Source organism: Hyperoodon ampullatus (assembly GCF_949752795.1).
Source record: "Hyperoodon ampullatus genome assembly, chromosome: 8".
Lineage (NCBI taxonomy): Eukaryota > Metazoa > Chordata > Mammalia > Artiodactyla > Ziphiidae > Hyperoodon > Hyperoodon ampullatus.
In genome coordinates this window covers 58,553,390-58,572,717 of record NC_136921.1, presented here as the reverse complement: position 1 = coordinate 58,572,717, position 19,328 = coordinate 58,553,390, and the positions used below count along the sequence as shown (strand labels likewise).

Sequence of the window (19,328 nt, the reverse complement as noted above, 5' to 3'; positions counted from 1 at the left end):
AAAAAATTTTTAAACAAAAAAAAAGTGAAAATGGTTTTGCTGTTTCCCATAGAAACAGGGTTTGGGAATTTAACAAAAGAAATCAGAAAGCACTAGAGTTTAATAGTTCTTTATTATTATTTAATAAGATGATTATCTTTTTCATAAAAAAAATCTTTTCATTTTTATAGATAAGAAACTGTGGTGGGCAGACCAAAACTTAGCTCAGCTGGGAACCTGCAGCAAAAGAGATGGAAGAAACCCCACTGTTCTAAGAAATAAGACTTCTGGGGTCGTTCATATGAAAGTGTATGATAAAGAAGCACAGCAAGGTAAGTCACACGGTAATGCATTTGTGCCGCCTTTTGAATATATAATGTTCTCTTTTTTCATATTATTTTCTCAAGTCAAAAACTGAAGTTCCCTATTTTTCTTCTAGTTAAAAAAAAGGGGGTGGTAAATGCTGCTTAATACTGTAGAAGGAATGCCTTTAGCATAAGGTATATAATGAGCTTTCAAAACATTAGCAAAGCTGCCCAAGGAACCTTAATTTGTCAGGTCTTCAAAGAGGTCTTATTCAGTTCTTGATTTAAAAGTATAAGAATAAGGAAAAAATCCCAGTAAAATATATTCAATATATAATTATGCCCAGAAACAGAATGAACTATGGGACCTCAAATGGACTATGTTGATACAAGAATTTCATAACCAAAAGCACTACACTGTTTGGCTCTAAGCATTTTGCGTTTTTGTTTTTGCTTGTCCAAATGGTGTGCAGTGAAATGGAGTGAGAGAACTAACAGATGGTTTACGTACGTGGACTTGTCACATTGCCCAAATGGCAATTAGATTAGAGATGCCAGCCAGTACAGCCCTACACCTGCTAGTCTTTTCTTCAATTTTGGTTCATGATCCATGACATTAGCAGAACTCCCTTCCTAGAAAAAATATTCTTCTATATTCTACTATCTTACTTAAATCTCTGCCATGAAATCCTTTTCTTCACATATTTTTCTGCTTAGGAAAAAAATATCAAGAAAACTTAAAAGGATTTTTATCTAAAGGATTTGGGCATGTAAATCAAAGCAGATAAGAGTAGAGATAAGAACAGTGAACCAAAGGGATCACTAATTCTGAAGACAGGTGACAGCAATCAAGCAGGCAGAATTTATTGGAGATACCAATTGAGAGCCATTCCTGCACAGCCGGAGACAAAGTGAAGACCAGATTCATGGTTACCTTTTCTGAAAAAAGCATGGGTCAAATTTCAGTCTGGAATCCTTTCTTGCCAGGAACAGCAGGAAATATTTCGTTTTCAGGAAAAAAAAATATTTTTAAGAGAAAAGAATTGCTTTCTAAAACCATCTGGACTGATTACTGGGATCCGTTCATGGTTGAGAAGACATTGACACCCAAACTCTTAGGCACAAAATCTGTACTTATTCTCTGATATATATATATATATTTGGTCATCGTCTATAATAATGAACAGGAGTGTTTTCACTAGGAATTACTTAATAGAAAATTTTCTGTATCAAAATAAATAATTTTACTGGCATTCAAGTCATGGAAAATAGTTTATTTAACTGGGAATAAAATACTCTCACTCAATAAATAAAATATGGCACTTTTGTGGATTTCAATACAATATGTTTGTTAAGCGTAAAAACTTATAGCACTATGATAAACTTTAGTTCATAGTCTATACTGAATGAGATTATATCTGAAAATACACATTATAAAATACAAATTATAGAGAGATTATATTTCCAAACATTTTTTAAATCTATATTTATTCCTTCAAAATGTGAACAAACACATACTTTGAAATTGTAAATTAATATAATACATTGAATTTTTGTAGGTACAGTTCCAATAGTTTCTTGGAAGAAAAGTTCATTGTATTATGCTTGTTTCACATTGTTCATTTTAACAAGATCCCCCTCATCTTTTAAGGATTTGATTCTATAGGTGGAGTTGTAGCTTCTATGCACTGTGAAAGTATTACCAAACTGACAGGACCGTCTAGCACTTAGAAATTTATGGTATAATATGACTAAGCTTAAAATGCAGTGAAAATAATGTTTTTACTGGAAGAATATGATGATAAAAGCATCTGTATTAAAGACAGTCCCATTAACAGAATCACAGCAGGTAGCTTAAAAGCTTCATTAGTATGAAATATGAGCAATTTAGGACTATTTAAGGTGTTAACATTACTACCACTTTGGATTTCAAAGTACAATTAGCTACTTCATTTATCATTTTTGACACAGATCACTGGAGAGCTGAGACTTCTCATTAGTCAAGTGGACTTTCTATTTCCACTAGAGAATTTAGGAATGAGGTTTGAACATCAATATCATTACAAAATATTAAGCCAAACCAGTATTTCTAACCTGCTAGATATTCACTACTTAAATTATTACTTTAAAAAATCTCTCTATATTTTCCTACATCAAATCTATATTTAATAGGCAAAGATACTTATTAAAATAATGATGTGTTTTATTTTTTTTGCCTTTTCTCTTTCACCATCATTTTCCCTTAGAGACTAAACAAATGATACATGGATTGTGTTATTGTTGTACAACATTAACATAGTTAATTTTATTATTTATAAAAAATAATTATTACTATTATGTTTAAAAATGCACAGTCCCAGGATCTCCTTTTTCTTCTTTTTTCGTGTATTTTGGATATTATCGAGGTTATATAATGCCTCATTTTCTCTTGTTTTTATATATCAACTCTGATCCATTTTTCTTTACATCTTCAGTTCCCTTGATTCCCCTACTCTCTGTTTGGTGTTTTTTCAAACTTTATAGACAAGTATCACTTGTCAATCTCTTCCCAGCTTTCCAGTCTTTAGTGGTAGTTGAAGTAAATTTATATCCAAATGCGTATCTCTATAGATTTGCATTGCATTAATGTACATTCACATGCTTTCTATAAAATGAAATATGTACATGGTCAGTATGGAATTACTGTAGATCCATAAATACAGTTGTCTCATTATTAAAATCATCATAGAGCTGAAAATTCATCTTAATATTATAAGTCAGCTTGGAAAAAAGGGAATAAATCAATGAATCTCCATTAGTTTATATATGAGATAAAGGTAATCATTTCAGAAGTTCAGGGCAACTCAAATCCTAGTATGTGGACCTACATAAGAGCATCTGCCAGGTATAAGAAATGAGCAGAGAATGTGGTAGATCCCCTGTTGAGAAATCTTCCCAGTTGAGACTATTTCACACTTCAGAAATGACAGAACTTGTGACAGGTTTGATTGAACAATTAAATCCCATCAGACTATCTTGAATTCAGGAGATTAGAAATAATGAGCTGCATTGGTATTTTGAATTTTGCATAGAGCACTATTGCTATATAGCTTTCATAATGCTTTGTAATTCTCACTGGATTTACTGTACTCCATATCAGAGTTTGAACATCCAGTAAATGGCATTGCATGTCCTAGAATAATAAAAATGTTGTAAAACTGGGATATTTAATGAACTTGATGGATAAGATTGTAAATTACTTAACTTTATGTTACCAGCTTTAATTAGCACATTGGGCCTAGTAAATTTAATGGACCATCTTTATAGAATTCCGACCTGTGATTACCTAATATTTGTCATTGCTACCTCACAGGAATAAGGCAAATTAATATGCTAGTTAATTAGATAACTCTTATGGGTGTGTTTTAAATCTATTTTGGAAGAATTATGTTCCTTGGAATGGCAAATTTTAGTTCCTTGCTTTTAAAAAATCAATTATACCTATATGTATATATGTACCTCCTTACTTTCAATGGTATAATCTTTCAGTTGAATCAGTAATATAAATTAACAACTATTTATTTGATACATTTGGATAGAGTATTCTTGAAAAGGAAGTAACTGTAGAGTTGAAGTGAAATTTAGAAGTCAGAAAAGAGATCTCCTTATTTCTGTGATCTTAAAATATTACAAAGATCTATGACCATATTCACGGCACACCAATTTCCTTTTGCTCTTCTATAACTATGAATCCTCTCATGTAACTTACTTTACAAAAAGTTATTTATTTATTGTAAATGTATTTTTATTGAGATATAATTGACAGATACTGTTGGTTAAGATGTATAATGTGTTGGTTTGATACTTTATATATGGCAATATGATTACCACCATAGTGCTATCTGTTACATCACATAATTATCATTTCTTTTTTGTGGTGGGAACAATTAAGATCTAATCTCTTAGCAACTTTGAATTGTATTCATATTGTATTCAAAGTTAAATTGATTCTATAAATTGAGTATAGTACTGTTGTCTGTAATCACTATGCAGTGTGTTTTTGGAAGGAGAAACTTTAACCATAATCTGCTACATCAAATTATTTGAGGGAATAAAATATGATACCAATATGAAACAGCTGCATTTATAAATCAATAATAGCATAAATATTTCTTCAAATTACTGATATTGAATTATACTTTCTTTAGTTTTTTTGATTTTTATGTTTCTTTTGTTTGTTTGTTTTCCTACTTTGCAGGCAGCAATTCCTGCCAACTAAATAATGGTGGATGTTCTCAGCTTTGTTTACCAACATCTGAAACTACAAGGACTTGCATGTGTACAGTTGGATATTATCTCCAAAAGAACCGCATGTCATGTCGAGGTATGAAGTTTTGAAAAATCTTAGTTCTGATGCCTTTACTTCATCCATACAGATTTTAGGCAACCAAAGTCAGCTTTATCTGTGTCTATTGAGATTATCATATAATTTTTTATCCTTTATTTTGTTAGTGTGGTGTAACACATTGATTGGTTTACGGATATTGAACCATCCTTGCATCCCTGGCAGAAATAGCATTTGATCATGAAGTATGATCCTTTTAATGTATTGTTAAGTCAGTTTGCTAATATTTGTTGAGGATTTTCACCTCTGTGCTCATCAGTGATATTGGTCTGTTGTTTTATTTTCTTGTGGCATCTTTGTCTGGTTTTGGAATTACGGTGATGCTGTCCCCATAGAATGAATTTGGAGGTGTTCTTCCTCTTGAATTTTTTTGGACTAGTTTGAAAAGGATCCCAAGATCCCAAAAGTGGCTGCTGCCAGCCTGTCAGCCCCCAGGGGGCTTCCCAATTGCCTCTTGCCTCTCCAGAAGGTTCTCCAAGATCAGCAAGTGGATCTGACCCGGGGACCTTTCCAACTATTGTCTCTGTGCTGGGACTTGGAATATGTGAGATTTTGTGTGCACTCTTTAAGAGAGAAGCCTCTGTTTCCAATATGTCTCTCCAAAACAAGTCCAGCTGATTTTCAAAGCCCAACTTTCTGGGGGTTTGTCTTTCCAGTGTAGGATCCTCAGGCTAGGGAGCCCTTTGTGGGGCTCAGACCCCTCATTCCTCAGAGAGGACCTCTGTGGTTGTGACTCCTCTCCTGTTTGTGGGTCACTGACCTGGGGGTGTATTTGTGTCCTGACTAGACCATGTCTCTGCCCCTCCTACCCATGTCATTGTGGATCCTTCTTTATATCTGTCTGCTAATCTTCAGATTTTTCTCATAGATAGTTGCTCTGTAAGTAGTTGTAATTTTGGCATGCCCGTGGGAGGAGGTGAGTTTGGGGTCTTTCTACTCTGCCATCTTGATACCCACCCCCTGCTAATGGAATGATTTTAATGTTATATATTCATTTTATTTTTGTTTCCTTTTAAATTTAGGTATAGAGTCATTTCTTATGTACTCTGTTAATGAAGGAATCAGGGGAATACCTCTGGAACCAAGTGACAAAATGGATGCCTTGATGCCTATATCAGGAACTTCATTTGCTGTGGGAATAGATTTCCATGCAGGTAAATAGCTTTTATTCATAATTTATGTATAATGTTTTCACTTGATTTGTTAAACATGATGGAAATATAACCTTTCCATCTGTACTCTGATAGTCAAGATGAGGAATAAGAAAGCAAATCAGAAATGAATTTTTAAGCCTAACACAAATTGTTGTAAATATGTTTTGTCTGAAAAAAATGAAGCAGAATTTTTCTAACATATAACATATGAGTTGCAGGTACATTAAAGTGCCATGATTGGCATTTGGTTGCTTCATTTTTATTTCTATCTTTTTTTATCTTTCAAATGACACTTTTACTTTTATCCAACTATAAATACTAAAAATAAAGCATTTTGATTTATTATTTACTTAAACATAATCTTATTTAAAATATTTTCCAGGATGTGGTTATCTATTCTAATACAGGTAATAGCAAATGAAATCCAAATAATGGAAACAATTATAAATGCTAAACCATTCTATATTACTTTTGAATACAGTAGCTATCATTTCAGAGTCAGATTTTACCTTATCTTCTTGTTTTAGCAAACAGCGAAAGAAAGCAGATTGGACACTATCGTTTTTTTGTTATTAACACAAATGTGTGATTTGGGGGGAGTTCCCTGGTGGTCTAGTGGTTAGGATTCAGTGCTTTCACTGCCATGGCCCAGGTTCAGTCCTTGGTTGGAGAACTGAGATTCCACAAACTGCACAGCAAGGCCAAAAAAAGAAAAAAGAATTTGTGTGATTGGGAATTGATGGTAGAAACTGTTAAATGTATTGAAGGAAATCAATTTTTTGTTCTAATTGCTAAATTCAGATACAGCATAAGCATTGGGTATACTTCTTTCATTAATATTCATATTTATTATTCTACACTTGAAGGATTAAATTTATAAAAACAAATTTCTCCATCTCTCATCCAACTAAATCATATGCTTCCTGAGTTAATGTTTTGGTGTTGAAGATGTACTGCATGTTCCCAGTATATTTTTTATATATGTAAAGACAATTTTATCAGATGTTAAAAAAATCATTCTTTGATCTATAATCTTTAAAAAAACCTTTAAACAACAGCACATGGGCTTCTGGTAGTAAGCCTATTATTTGCCTCGGCTCTAACACATTTTGTTCATTCACGTGTTAATGAATTTTTGGCTACAAATAAGCGAACTACTGGGGATTTTTACAAATGGTTCAAAGATGACTTTTCTTAAGAAAATTATTTGCACCAAATATTTGGAATCACAAAGAGACAAATTTCCTATGTTTTTTAAAGTGGCTTTTTCCGAAAGGAAATATAGAACAAATATAGCATACTTTATTGAGGATTATGTAAAAAATCAGTGTGATTTTTGATCAAACAAGGCTCTTTGATCCAACCTCATTTTTTGTGGAAGGCTCACTACACTACCATGCGTAATCCACCCTGCCTCTTATTCACGTACATGTTATTCTGTAGAATTTTATTATATAGGATTTAATAGGTGCAAAACTAAGAAAAACTTGAACTTGAAAAGGGTGTATTTATATATGTGTATACCTTTTTACTAAGTACACACAGTCCCTTGTTTTAGCCGGTGTCACATAGTTGATTCTTTTAAAGACTCCATAATGATTTTTGAAAGTATTTGATAAATTTCCAAATACAAATATCAAATAAGCCATTTGGTCAAATGTCCTGATTAGATCATTTGTAAATCTCTTGTTCCTTAAGGGCAAACTGATTATTTGTATGAGTTGAATTCACTCTCCAAGGTTTGTATGTTGGCCCTGAAATGGTTACGTTTCATATAATGTGCCATGAGGGCAGATAATTTTATTTGCAAAGAATAGTACTCTCCTTGTTTCTAAATCCTTAGTAATTACTAATATTTTATAACAAACATATTTTGTATCAAAATAGTTTTTCCATAGAGCAATTACTCCTTATTAGTTAAAACTTTGTATTCTTCATATTATAACTGCCATATTTTAAAATTACATTCCTAGAAAGGAATTATTTTTAGAAAATCAATTTCTTCTAAATGCAAAAGGATATAGGCATATGGAATAGTCATGTGAAATTAGAATGTTTAAGAGTCTATTAAAATTTCTACTGTTAATCAGAAAATAGCAAGATAGGGCTTCCCTGGTGGCACGGTGGTTGAGGGTCCGCCTGCCAATGCAGGGGACGCAGGTTCGTGCCCCGGTCCGGGAGGATCCCACGTGCCGCGGAGCGGCTGGGCCCGTGAGCTGTGGCCGCTGAGCTTGCGCGTCCGGTGCCTGTGCTCCGCAGCGGGAGAGGCCACAACGGTGAGAGGCCCTCATACTGCAAAAAAAAAAAAGAAAGAAAGAAAGAAAGAAAGAAAATAGCAAGATAAAACTTGCTTTGGAATTTAAGAGGGCCAGAGACCTAGGGGCCAGTAAAACATATGGTGGGAAGAGACCAGACTTTTGGAACAGACAACTTGGATTCTAAAACCAGTTTAACCATTTACTAGTTCTATGACCTTAGGTAAATTACTTAATTTTTCTGAGGCTCAGTTTCCTCACTTTTGGGGATATTTAGATCGATGTCTGTAAATGTTTGGCACAGTGCTTGATATACATGAGTGCTCAGAAAATAGTAACAATACTTAATAATGGAAAGTAATAGATTGTAGAAATTAGCATATGTGATATATATTTACAAACATATTCTGCAAGCTATGTTTAAGCTCCCAGTTAGCAAAGATTTTGTTTTCTGTTCTTTGACTGATAGTATTTTTTCTATTCAGTTATCTGCATAGAGTATAGTTGTTTCTTAACTTCTTGAGGACAGAAAGAGTACATTAGTAAACGCCTCTAGTGAAAATGAACTTATTACTACTAATGATGATAATGAATAGTCTGTAGAGCAGACATTTAAAGATTAAATAACACCACCAGCTATTTGAAGTCATTAAATGTAAACCTAGGAGGCTAGCAGACAGTAAACCAACTGAAACACTAATGATGATGGTGGTGCTGGCAGTAGTATCAAGAGTTTTCAACCATGTCTCCACGTATATTTGTGCTTCCATCTACTATACAGTCTGATCTTTTAATAATTGCATTTTATGAAAATATATGAGCATAAGTATGTCAGCAACTTGATTCATAATAGCATTGTAGACAACATACAAGCTCTGTGACATGGTTGAATGAAGCTGCTTTAGGGAGGAAGGAAGGAAAATAACTGAATTGCTCCAGAGAGATAGAGAAAATTTTTGATACATCACCCCCTATTTTTTTATCAAGACCTTTATAACCTGATTATATGTTCTTCCTCTACTAGTTCCCTTTGCAGACATTCTATTTCCTCTTCTTTCATTAACTGCATTCACTTCAGGACATAATCTCTACTTTTAGGATCAATCAAAGGTTAGGATGACAAAATGAAAGAGCACAGTTGTCCCTTATTGTAAACATAATAAGGAAATGGTGTGAAGGAGGATCACTTGTTAAGTATAACTATCATAATTTATATAATACCAATTCACTACCACAATTCTCAGGGATAAATATATGCTCAAACCTGTACATCTCACAAGGATTAACAGATCTGAATCTTGCTGGGTTTTGGTTGTAATGAATTAAAGTTTTCTGCAGTGAAAGGATTTCTTTCACCAGATGAAGCAATTCTGGATACTATCCACAGAAGAAAGAAGACCCTGTGGCTCTTTTTAAATGTTCAAAGCATTCTTATCACTTCACTGGAAAAGTCCCATTCCACTGGAAAAAAAAATATTAAGCTTTGAAAATCCTGGCCTGCTGGGTGATATTCCTCCTGATGAATGAATACTGCATTTGATGTTTTAGAAGATATATTTTAGTGAGGGGGAAAAGCCTTCAAAATAAAGTTCAGTACTCCAGTTAGTAATGTGATCTCCAGTAAGTAATGCTCTATTCAGTTCCCCCACCCACACCTTGGGGGTATTTATGACTTTTTCACAATAATCACATAATAGGATATTACTTAACTAGAGGAAATTCTACTCAGAGAATGGTGATTGACTGAACTTTTCCAGCTTATATTCTTTTTTCATCTTTTATCTCTTTTGTTCAATTTGGAGTTATCCAACTCAATGTTAACAAATGTTGATTACTATCTGCTAGGAGTAGTACATCATAGCTAAGTTGCTATGGGGGACAAAGATAAACTGGGAATAGTTTCTGAGGTAATGCATGAATGGATAATCTATGGGAATTTTTTTTCTTTTTTAAAGAGAGCATCAAAGTACCATTATTTGGATGTCATTTCTTTACACTCACTATGGGGAATATTCTGATGCCTTTTTACAGCATCACACAGTGATCTGGCTATTAAGACAATACAAAAACTGAAGGAACATTTAACATTATACATCTGTTAAAATCCATAGAATGTAAAACACTAAGACTCAACCCTAATGTAAACTATAGATCCTAATATAAACTATGGACATGTCAGTGTAGGTTCATTACTTGTAACAAATGTACCACTCTGGTATGAGAAGTTGATAGTGGAGGAGGCTGTGAGTGTAGGAAAGGAAAGGGTATATGAGGACTCCTGCTCAAATTTGCTGTGAATCTAAAACTGCTGTAAAAAATAGTCTATTGAAAAAAAACTGCAAAAACCCTGAAGGAGAATATGTGACAAAATACTGTTTTCATATTTACATGGTTGAATATCACCTATTTACATGAAAGATTTTCTCCTCAATAGTTCCACAACATTTGCATATATCTTTGAATGTTAGAATTAGAAGGAGCATTTGACACAATCTAGTGGCATTTCCTCATGTTACAGATAAGAAAACTGGAACCCAGAGAGATCAAGGGCTGTATGGTAATGGAGTGTCCTACTTTTAATTCTTTACACTGTGCCATCTTGCCTTTGTAACCACTTAAACACAATTTTATTTAGACTATTGTTGGCATTACTTGATGAAACATTGCACTTCTGCAAATTTGTACTGGTAAAAGATCATGCTTTATTTTGATTTATGTACTGAATCATATTACTTTAAACCCATCTAATAATTGAAGCAGGTGACACTCAAGTTAGAGTCTCTTTTGTATTATGCCTGGAGGCTTAGAAAAGAGCTGTTTACAATTTTTTTCTAATAACCACTCTGTCAACAACCAAGGCCGAAGAAGAATTATAGAAAGAATTCTTTTTATGTCAGTAACAGCAATAGCTTAAGAAATACAATACTGTTGCTTTGAGACATTTTTTCAATTTTATGGAAACCACTTATTTGGCTACAAAGTGAATTTTTAGGGCTGGTTCAATTTCTTTCTGTTCTTGTAAAAGTGAACGATACTACTTTGTGTTGTCATTTCAAATTTGTTTCAAGACTATATTTTCAACTCATGAGAACAGTTTGTATGTATTTGTAGATGGTCAAGTCCAGTAAATATTTCAGGATGTAAAGTATTAACTACCACAAGAAAACAAAAACTTTCCAACATCACGAGGAAATGAATATAACCACACATAGAATAAGTCATTATAGGTCAAACAAATTATTGGAAATACGTCACATATCCTTTTTGGATAATGTCTGAACTCAAAACATAAAATACAAAGCAAAACAAAGCAAGCATCTGTTAGGCATCTGGATTCCTCAATAGGTTACCTGAAACCAAAAGCTCCAGAAGATGCACAGTGATGACTTACTATCATGAAAACTTTGGTCAAGTTATTTGGGATATATTATTCTCTCTGTTATTGAAAGAACCATGAAGTTTCTTGAAACTTCTTTCTCAGGCAGTTAGCACTCCTCATGAAAATGAAAGGTCCCAACACCAGCTTTGTACTTATTCACATGAAGTACATCCACTCTGTTTAGGCACCTTTCTTTTTCCCTCTCCTGAGTCACTCTATTCTGCTATATTTCTTTCTAGCTGCTCAGGATTTTCAGCTCAGGAATCTCTTATACATTTATATCTGATACTCATGTCTTTCTCTACTCTTCTCCTTATCAAAACTGAGTTACCTAGAACCCTGTTCTCAAAAGGCCTGGTTACACTTATTCATAGTAAATTATTAAGAGCTGCTAAGAGATTGACAAGTTATCTTACTAGTATGTTTGAATGAAGCACAGTATCTTAACCCAACACTGTAAATCCAACTAAAGCACCATTAAAGACATGTGAAGAAAATATTTTTATGGATAGGTCAATCTTTTGGATGTTTTTCAAATTATTTCATACTCTGTTAGACAATAGATTGGTATCTATTTATTTGTGGAAACGATATGCAAATGATAATGTGGAGGTCTCCTTTAGCTTAGGTACATTGATACCATTAATATTATAAAGTGTAACTTTAAACTTGAAAAAAGTATATTTCCCCTATCTTAAGAAAACCAAGGGCATACTAATTTATTTTTCTTTCTGATACCCTTTCTTTTGGAAAAAAAATAAAAAGCTATGATTCAGCTTCTGAGATTTTTGGCCATTAGTTTTTTATCAAGTAGACAATTTTCTAGTTAAAAGAGAAAAGAAAAGTCATCTAATTGATTTTTGGACTGGCCATAAGGAATGGACCGATCTTTCTTTTTATCATTTTGTTTCATTCTTAGCCAGAGGCCATAAGTAGTAAGTGAATCCTTTGGGGGATTTGAAAGGAAAAAAGAACTAATTATTTCTATAAATTTCTTATTAATTTTAGAACAGGGACTTGGCTAAAGTAGAAAGCCTAGAAATGGAACTGATCACCCACGAGTGGGTTAGGAAGAGGAGGTTTGGAAGAGGAAGAAATTAAAATAGCATCACAAAAACCCTTAATATTTATTAAGCACTTACTACATTACAGGAATAATATTTGGAAAATTTTATATATTTATGCAGTTTAAATCATCAGAATAATCTGTTGAAGAAGATAGTATTTTTAACAATGAAGAAACTGGATTTTGGGATGAGATATGCATGCAGAGGACAGTTGGTTACTTTGGGATGCTCAAATTCTGCATTAAAGATTTGCATTTGGATTTTTGCCCTTGCAATTTACAAAAGCCATGAATTGAATAACCAATAGTAGAGTAATCAACATCAGATCCTTGATAATTTCATAGTGAGAATTTTAATTCTATTGTACTTATGATTGAGAAAGATAATTGATAGGCAATATCAGTGCCCAGGGTTTGAGGGAATGATGATAATATAGTCAACAATTGTAGAATTGCCCCTGCTAAACTTAGGGGCAGAAGATTAATGGTACAGCCTCATCTGAGAGAGAGTAATGATGATGATAATCATCATCGTCCAAAGGAGAATGAGAAGAAAGAGAAAATCATTTATCTCACTATGTTTATATTATTTAACTATTGCTGTATAACAAATTACCAAAACTTAGCCACTTAAAGCAATGAATATTATCTCATAGCGTCTATGAGTTCCTTTAGGTCTCTCATGAGGCTGCCTTCAAGGTATTGGCAAGATATGTGGTCTCATCATAAGGCCAACTAGGGAGGATCTGCTTCCAAATTATCCATGTGGCTGATGGCAGGAATTATTTTCTTGTGTGTGTTTGACTGAGAGTCACAGCTCCTCACTGACTATTTATTTTGGTTTCTTGTCATGAGGTCCTCTCCACAGGGCATTTCAAAACATGACTGCAAACTTCCCTTAGAGCTAATGAAAAAGGAGTGAGAAAGGGCACACAGCAACTGGAAGCCAGACCTTTTATAACCCAGTCTCAGAAGTGATATCTCATCATTTTAGTATATTCTGTTTATTAGAAGCTAGTTAGTAGGTCTGGCCCACACTCAAAGGAAGGGGTTAGAGGAGGGAATGAATACCAGCTGGTGTGGAACATTGGTGGTGACATTAGAGGCTGCTTATCACAATATTATAGATTTTTATTGATATTATCCCTATACAGTGGTGTCTAAGAGGTGAATTTTGATTGTCAGTTTGAATTATTAATGATGCTCCTATATGGACAGCTTCTGTATTCTGGTTTAAACCAAGTGAGGATGAATTAATGTAAAGAACCAGGATCATGGTCTTGAATCCTTTTTTAACTCTAATTAATAGTAAGCCTTGGATACCTGGAGAAGTGCTCCAGGTAGAGAAAAATAATAAAGCCTAAGTAAACTGTCAAATGCTTTACAGATGGAGTGGGACAAAACTGGGGTTTGAACTTATACATACATATATACACACATATATATGTGTGTGTGTGTGTATATATATATATATATTTCCCAAACCCTAGTTTTCTTTACATTACCATGCTAGGGTAAGATGAAAGTGAGGAAAGATTCCAGAAGTATCCAAGAACAAATGTGTTATATAAGGCAGAGGCTCAGAGATATTGGACCATTCAGTGCATGGGGTTCAGAAAGTCAGGCTGGGGACAGGGGATAGTTGGTGGTCCTAGTACTAAGTATCTAACTTAGTAGTTCTATGGCAGTGGTTCTCATCTGGCAATATCTGGAAACATTTTTCATTGTCACGACTGAAAGGGTGCTACTGGCCTCTACTGGGTAAGGCCAGGGATGCTGCTAAACAATGCACAAGACAGATTACCACAATAAAAAATTATTCAGTCCCAAATGCTAATAGTGCCAAGGTAGAAAAATCTAGCATGTATTTTCAATGATTTTGAAATGCACCTCTAGTTTAGTGACACTATCCTTGAAAGTAGCAGACCCAATGTCTTTTTCATTAGGGTACTATTTGTTAACCTGGTCATCTCATTCATTAGTACCTGGCTTTTAATATCATGAACTTGCCAAATTTGCTTTTGACCAGGATTCCAGAAAAATTCTCCAACAAAAGCCAGCAACTCTCTCAAATCGACCTTTACAGTTTTTGACCAGTGTCTGGAGAAGTCTTCATGTAATATTAACTTACACTAAATCTTCTACTGACAGCTGTATGGCACCAAAGCTTTATAAGAAAACCTCTTCCAAAAAATTGCTTAAAGCTGTCTAGGATTGCCTGGGGGATATAGAGGTGTGTAACAACAACAGAATTATGAGTGCAGTTACTTTCTTGTTGGCACCAATGCAGACTGTGTGTTGACTGATGTTAACTATGCTTAGAATGAGTTCTATTGCATCCAATGTTCCTGTCTAGAGTTTTGTGTCCAGGAAGGGAGCCCCAAAATACTTGGCAACAGTTGACAGTTCTTTATGCTCACCCACCATGGTGCACAGAGCAACTATGCAAATCTTCCAAGGATAGCACATTATCTCCCTTTGTTTGCTATGGTAAAGCATTCTGTCAGTGTGTTCATTCAGGACTACGTTGGGGAAAAAAATCCTGATTTCATTAGTCTAGAATTTTATTTGTTTTATTTATTTATTATTTAATTTTACTGAAGATAGAAGGAGAGGAGTTAGATGTAAATTAAGTAGAAAAAAACTCAGATGGAACCAGAAATGGAACTTGATTGTCAGTATATTAAATACTAGAATAGATTACTTACTGGTTATAAATCTCCGGCTCTGGAGTATTTTAAAGAGTTAAAACAAACAAACCATCTCTTCTGAATCATGATTTCTCTTGGTCTCTTCCAGCTTTTTGACTATTCAACTCCCACTATTAACAGTTTCAACAGTAACAACCTGTAGGCTATTTTTTAAAACCATCTATTTTCTTAGTCAACAGTCATTATAAAACCTATATGAACAGAATCATAATTAGGTTTGCATAGTTTGAGTACAGAAAGTAGACTATTGTGAATCTTTCCTTTTCTTCAGGGGAAAAACAAATGTTCACAGGACAGATTCTATTTATGTTGTTGCTTTCCTTACAAATTAAATATTAAGATACTAAAAAGAATTGATGATTCCACAGTAATTCAAGGTTCTAACTATATATGAAAAGCTATTTTCTAAATCCTGGATAAGAGGATTCAAAATTTTTATTTTGTTACTTATGAGACATTATTCTGGTTAGAAGGAAAAAGAGCTAAGATTTATTGGTGACTCTTATTAATACCCTTACTTAAAATGTGATGATAGCATTATGGTTGTTTCCATTTAATGTTTTCCATTAATACTATTTTAGTGATGAAGCAAGTGATATTTTTGAGCTTGGCTCAGATTTGAATTTATAGATACAATAAAGGATTACAACGAGTATATTTGTATACTATTTGCAATGTTAATGGGAAACCCTATTATCTCAAAATAATGATGATTAAATAAAACAGTAGACATCTGTCAGCTCAATCATCATTAAACATTATTAAAATAAGCTTGTGGAGTAATAGTCACTAGTTCAGCAATCGTTAATTGATGGCAGATCTCAATTTTTAAATAAATAACTTTTTATTTATTAAAAATTCTTTATTAGAATTGTACATAATGGGAAATTTGGAAAATTAGGAAACATGAAACAAAGTTGAAGTAAAAATTACCAGTACTATTACTACACCAATAGCAATTATTAACATTTTGGAATATTAATATTCATGCTGTGTTTTAAAAATACAAATAATCTTGCTATTGTTAAAATTTTGTCCTAATCTTTTTCTAACTATTTTAACATGAACACTTTGCTATGTTGTGATTAACAATCTATAAATACTATTTTTAATAGGGGTACATTATTTATCATGAGGATTACCATGATATTTTGACCTTTCCAATATTTTTGGACATTTTGATTGTTTCCAAATTTTGGCTGTAAATCTTTTCAAACATTTTTGATAATTCCTCAAAATACAATTGCTTTTTTTTTTCATAACTAGCAACTGTTTTGAGATATAATTCACCTACCATAGAATTAATATACTTAAAATGCTAAGTCAATGGTTTGGGGTATAGTCACAGAGTTGTGCAACCATCACCACTATCTAATTTTAGAACATTTTCATCACTCTAAAGGGGAGCTCCATACCCATTAGTAATTCTCATGTTTCTCCTAACTTCTTAGCCCTAAGACAACGACAAATCTACTTTCTTTCTCTTTAGATTTGCCTATTACGGACATTACAGGTAAATGGAATCATCTGGTAAACAGTCCTTTGTGATGGACTTCTTTCACTTAGCATAAAGTTCATCCATATTGTAGCTTCAGTACTTAATTATTTTTTTGCCAAATAATATTATATTATATGGATATATGACATTTTATTTATCCATTCACTAGTCGATTGACATTTGAGTTGTTTCCACTTTTTTGACTATTAGAAATAAAGCTGTCACGAACATTCATATACACATTTTGGTGTGGATATTTGTTCTTTATTTCCCTAAGATGTATACCTACAAATGAGCATGATAGGTCATATGGTAACTCCATGTTTAACCTTTTGGGGAAGTATCAGACTCTTTTCCAAACTTGTTGAAACATTTTGCATTCCCACAGCAGTGTGTGAGGTGTTGAATTTTTCCACATCCTCACCAAGAATTGTTATTATCTTTTTTTTTTAATAGCCATTCCAATGGGAATGAAATGATATCTTATTGTGGCTTTGATTTGCACTTCCCTGATGCCTAATGATTTTGAGCATTATTTGATGTGCTTATTCATCATTTGTATATATTGAGAAGGAAATGTCTATTCAGATTCTTTGCCCAGTTTTTTAATTATTTTTTTAATGTTGAACTCCTAGAGTTCTTCATTTATTCTAGATAAAATCCCTTATAAAGTATGTGATTTGCAAAAGTTTTCTCCCATTCTATGTTTGTCTTTTCCCTTTTGATGTAGTGTGAAACACAAAAGTTTAAATTTTAATGAAGTCCAATTTATTCATTTTTTAAATTTTGTTGCTTGTGCCTTTGGTGTCCTATCTAAGAAACCATTACTTAATCCAAGGGTGCTATAATTTAATGCTATATTTCCTTTTAAGTGTTATGTTTTAGCTTTCATATTTAGGTCAATCCATTTTGACCTAATTTTCATATATAGATGTGAATATCTATGTGGACTTGCATGTGGATATCCAGTTATCCCAGCACCATTTTTTGAAAAGGCTATTCTTTCCACTATTGAATTGTATTGACAATTTGTTGAAAATCAATTGGCTGTAAATGTGAGGTTTATTTCTGGACTTTAAATTCAATTCCACTGACCTGTAGATCTATCTTTATGAGTACCTATTGTCTTGATTACTGTAGCTTTGTAGTAGATTTTGAAGTTTGAAGTGTGAGTCCTTCAGCTTTGTTCCTCTTTTTCAAGATTGTTTTGTCTATTCTTGGTCTCTTGCATTGCCATGTAAATTTCCAGCATGGAACCTGGACCTAATGCGGACATGTTTTAGGATTGGCTTGTCAATTTTGGCAAATAAACCAATTGAGATTTCAACAGGGATTGTGATGAATCTATAGAAAAAAACAGGGGAGTATTGTGATCTTCCAGTACAGTAACGTGTTATATCTTCCTATATACTTGGTCTTCTTTAATTTCTTTCAAAAATGATTTGCAGTTTTCAGTGTATAAGTTTTATACCTCTTTTGTTAACTTTATTCCTATTTTTGAATGCTACTGAAAGCATTAAGTAGCTACTTAATTTTATTTTTTGGATTATTCATTGTAAGTGTATAGAAGTACAGTTGATTTTATATATTGACTCCATATCCTGAAACCTTACTGAACTCTTTTATTAGTTGGAATAGGTTTTTGTAGTGGATTCCTTTGTATTTGCTATATACAAGATCATGCCATCTGCAAATAGAGTGAGCATACTTCTTTGTTTTAAATCTGGATGCCTTTTACTTCAACTTCTACTGTTTCTTCTTTCTCTCTTTTTTTTTCTCTCCTCTTCCTCTTCCTTCTCCTCTTTCTTTGTTTTTTGCCTAATTTCCCTGACTAAAATCTGTAGTATGCAGACATCCTTGTCTTGTTCTTGATCTTAAGGGGAAACCTCCAATATTTAGATATTAACTAACTATGTGATGTGAGCTGTTTTTTTATTAGTAGTATTTTGTAGATGCCCTTTATCAGATTGAAGATCTCTCTATTCCTATTTCATTGAACATTTTTATCATAAAGGAGTGCTGAATTTGGTTGAATGCTTTTTCTATCTATTGAGACAATCATGTAGCTTTTGTTATTTGTTTCAATTGTATGATGTACTACATTAATATATTTCCAGATGTTAAAGCTTTGATGTCTCTTTCCATGTTTTTGTCTGGGTAGCTACTTGGCTTACAATTTAGCTTGTTGCTTTCATAAGGTAAAACCTCCTCTTAGTTACTTACAACAAAAATCTTCATTGTTTTGGATAGCACGCTTAGAGTTGAACTTTTCCACACTCTGTTTCAAATAAAGTCAGTTGCTTTGGGGAGAGTCTTGGAGTTCTCTATTCTTATGGACTGCTTCTCATTCTGAGTAAAATCCGTGAGTCACTGATCCTGGCATTAGACAGGATGATAATCTCTAGCTTGTCTCTCTTGGCATGGAACTCTACTCCAGCAACAAGGTGAAGTAGGGCAATCAAGATCCTAGTGTTCCCAGTCTTCTTCTCCTGAGGCAGAACTTTCCCTCTACAGTTGGGGGCTGGGTCAGGCAGGGAATCCCTGAGCTTTCACTGCATTCACCTGGAGTTTAGTGTCTGCAACTTGGATTTGGAGGG

General features: G+C 33.4%; 1 protein-coding gene across 1 annotated transcript in view; it reads left to right on the top strand.

The window, feature by feature from the left end:
• LRP1B (LDL receptor related protein 1B) overlaps positions 1-19,328 on the top strand; it is a gene marked incomplete at both ends in the record, with an annotated part of 1,860,945 nt that overhangs the window by 1,295,001 nt on the left and 546,616 nt on the right. The window contains 3 exons of the mRNA XM_079710778.1: positions 171-311; positions 4,522-4,647; positions 5,691-5,822. Coding sequence (XP_079566904.1) covers positions 171-311; positions 4,522-4,647; positions 5,691-5,822 — 399 coding nt within the window. The remainder of the gene's footprint in view (positions 1-170; positions 312-4,521; positions 4,648-5,690; positions 5,823-19,328) is intronic.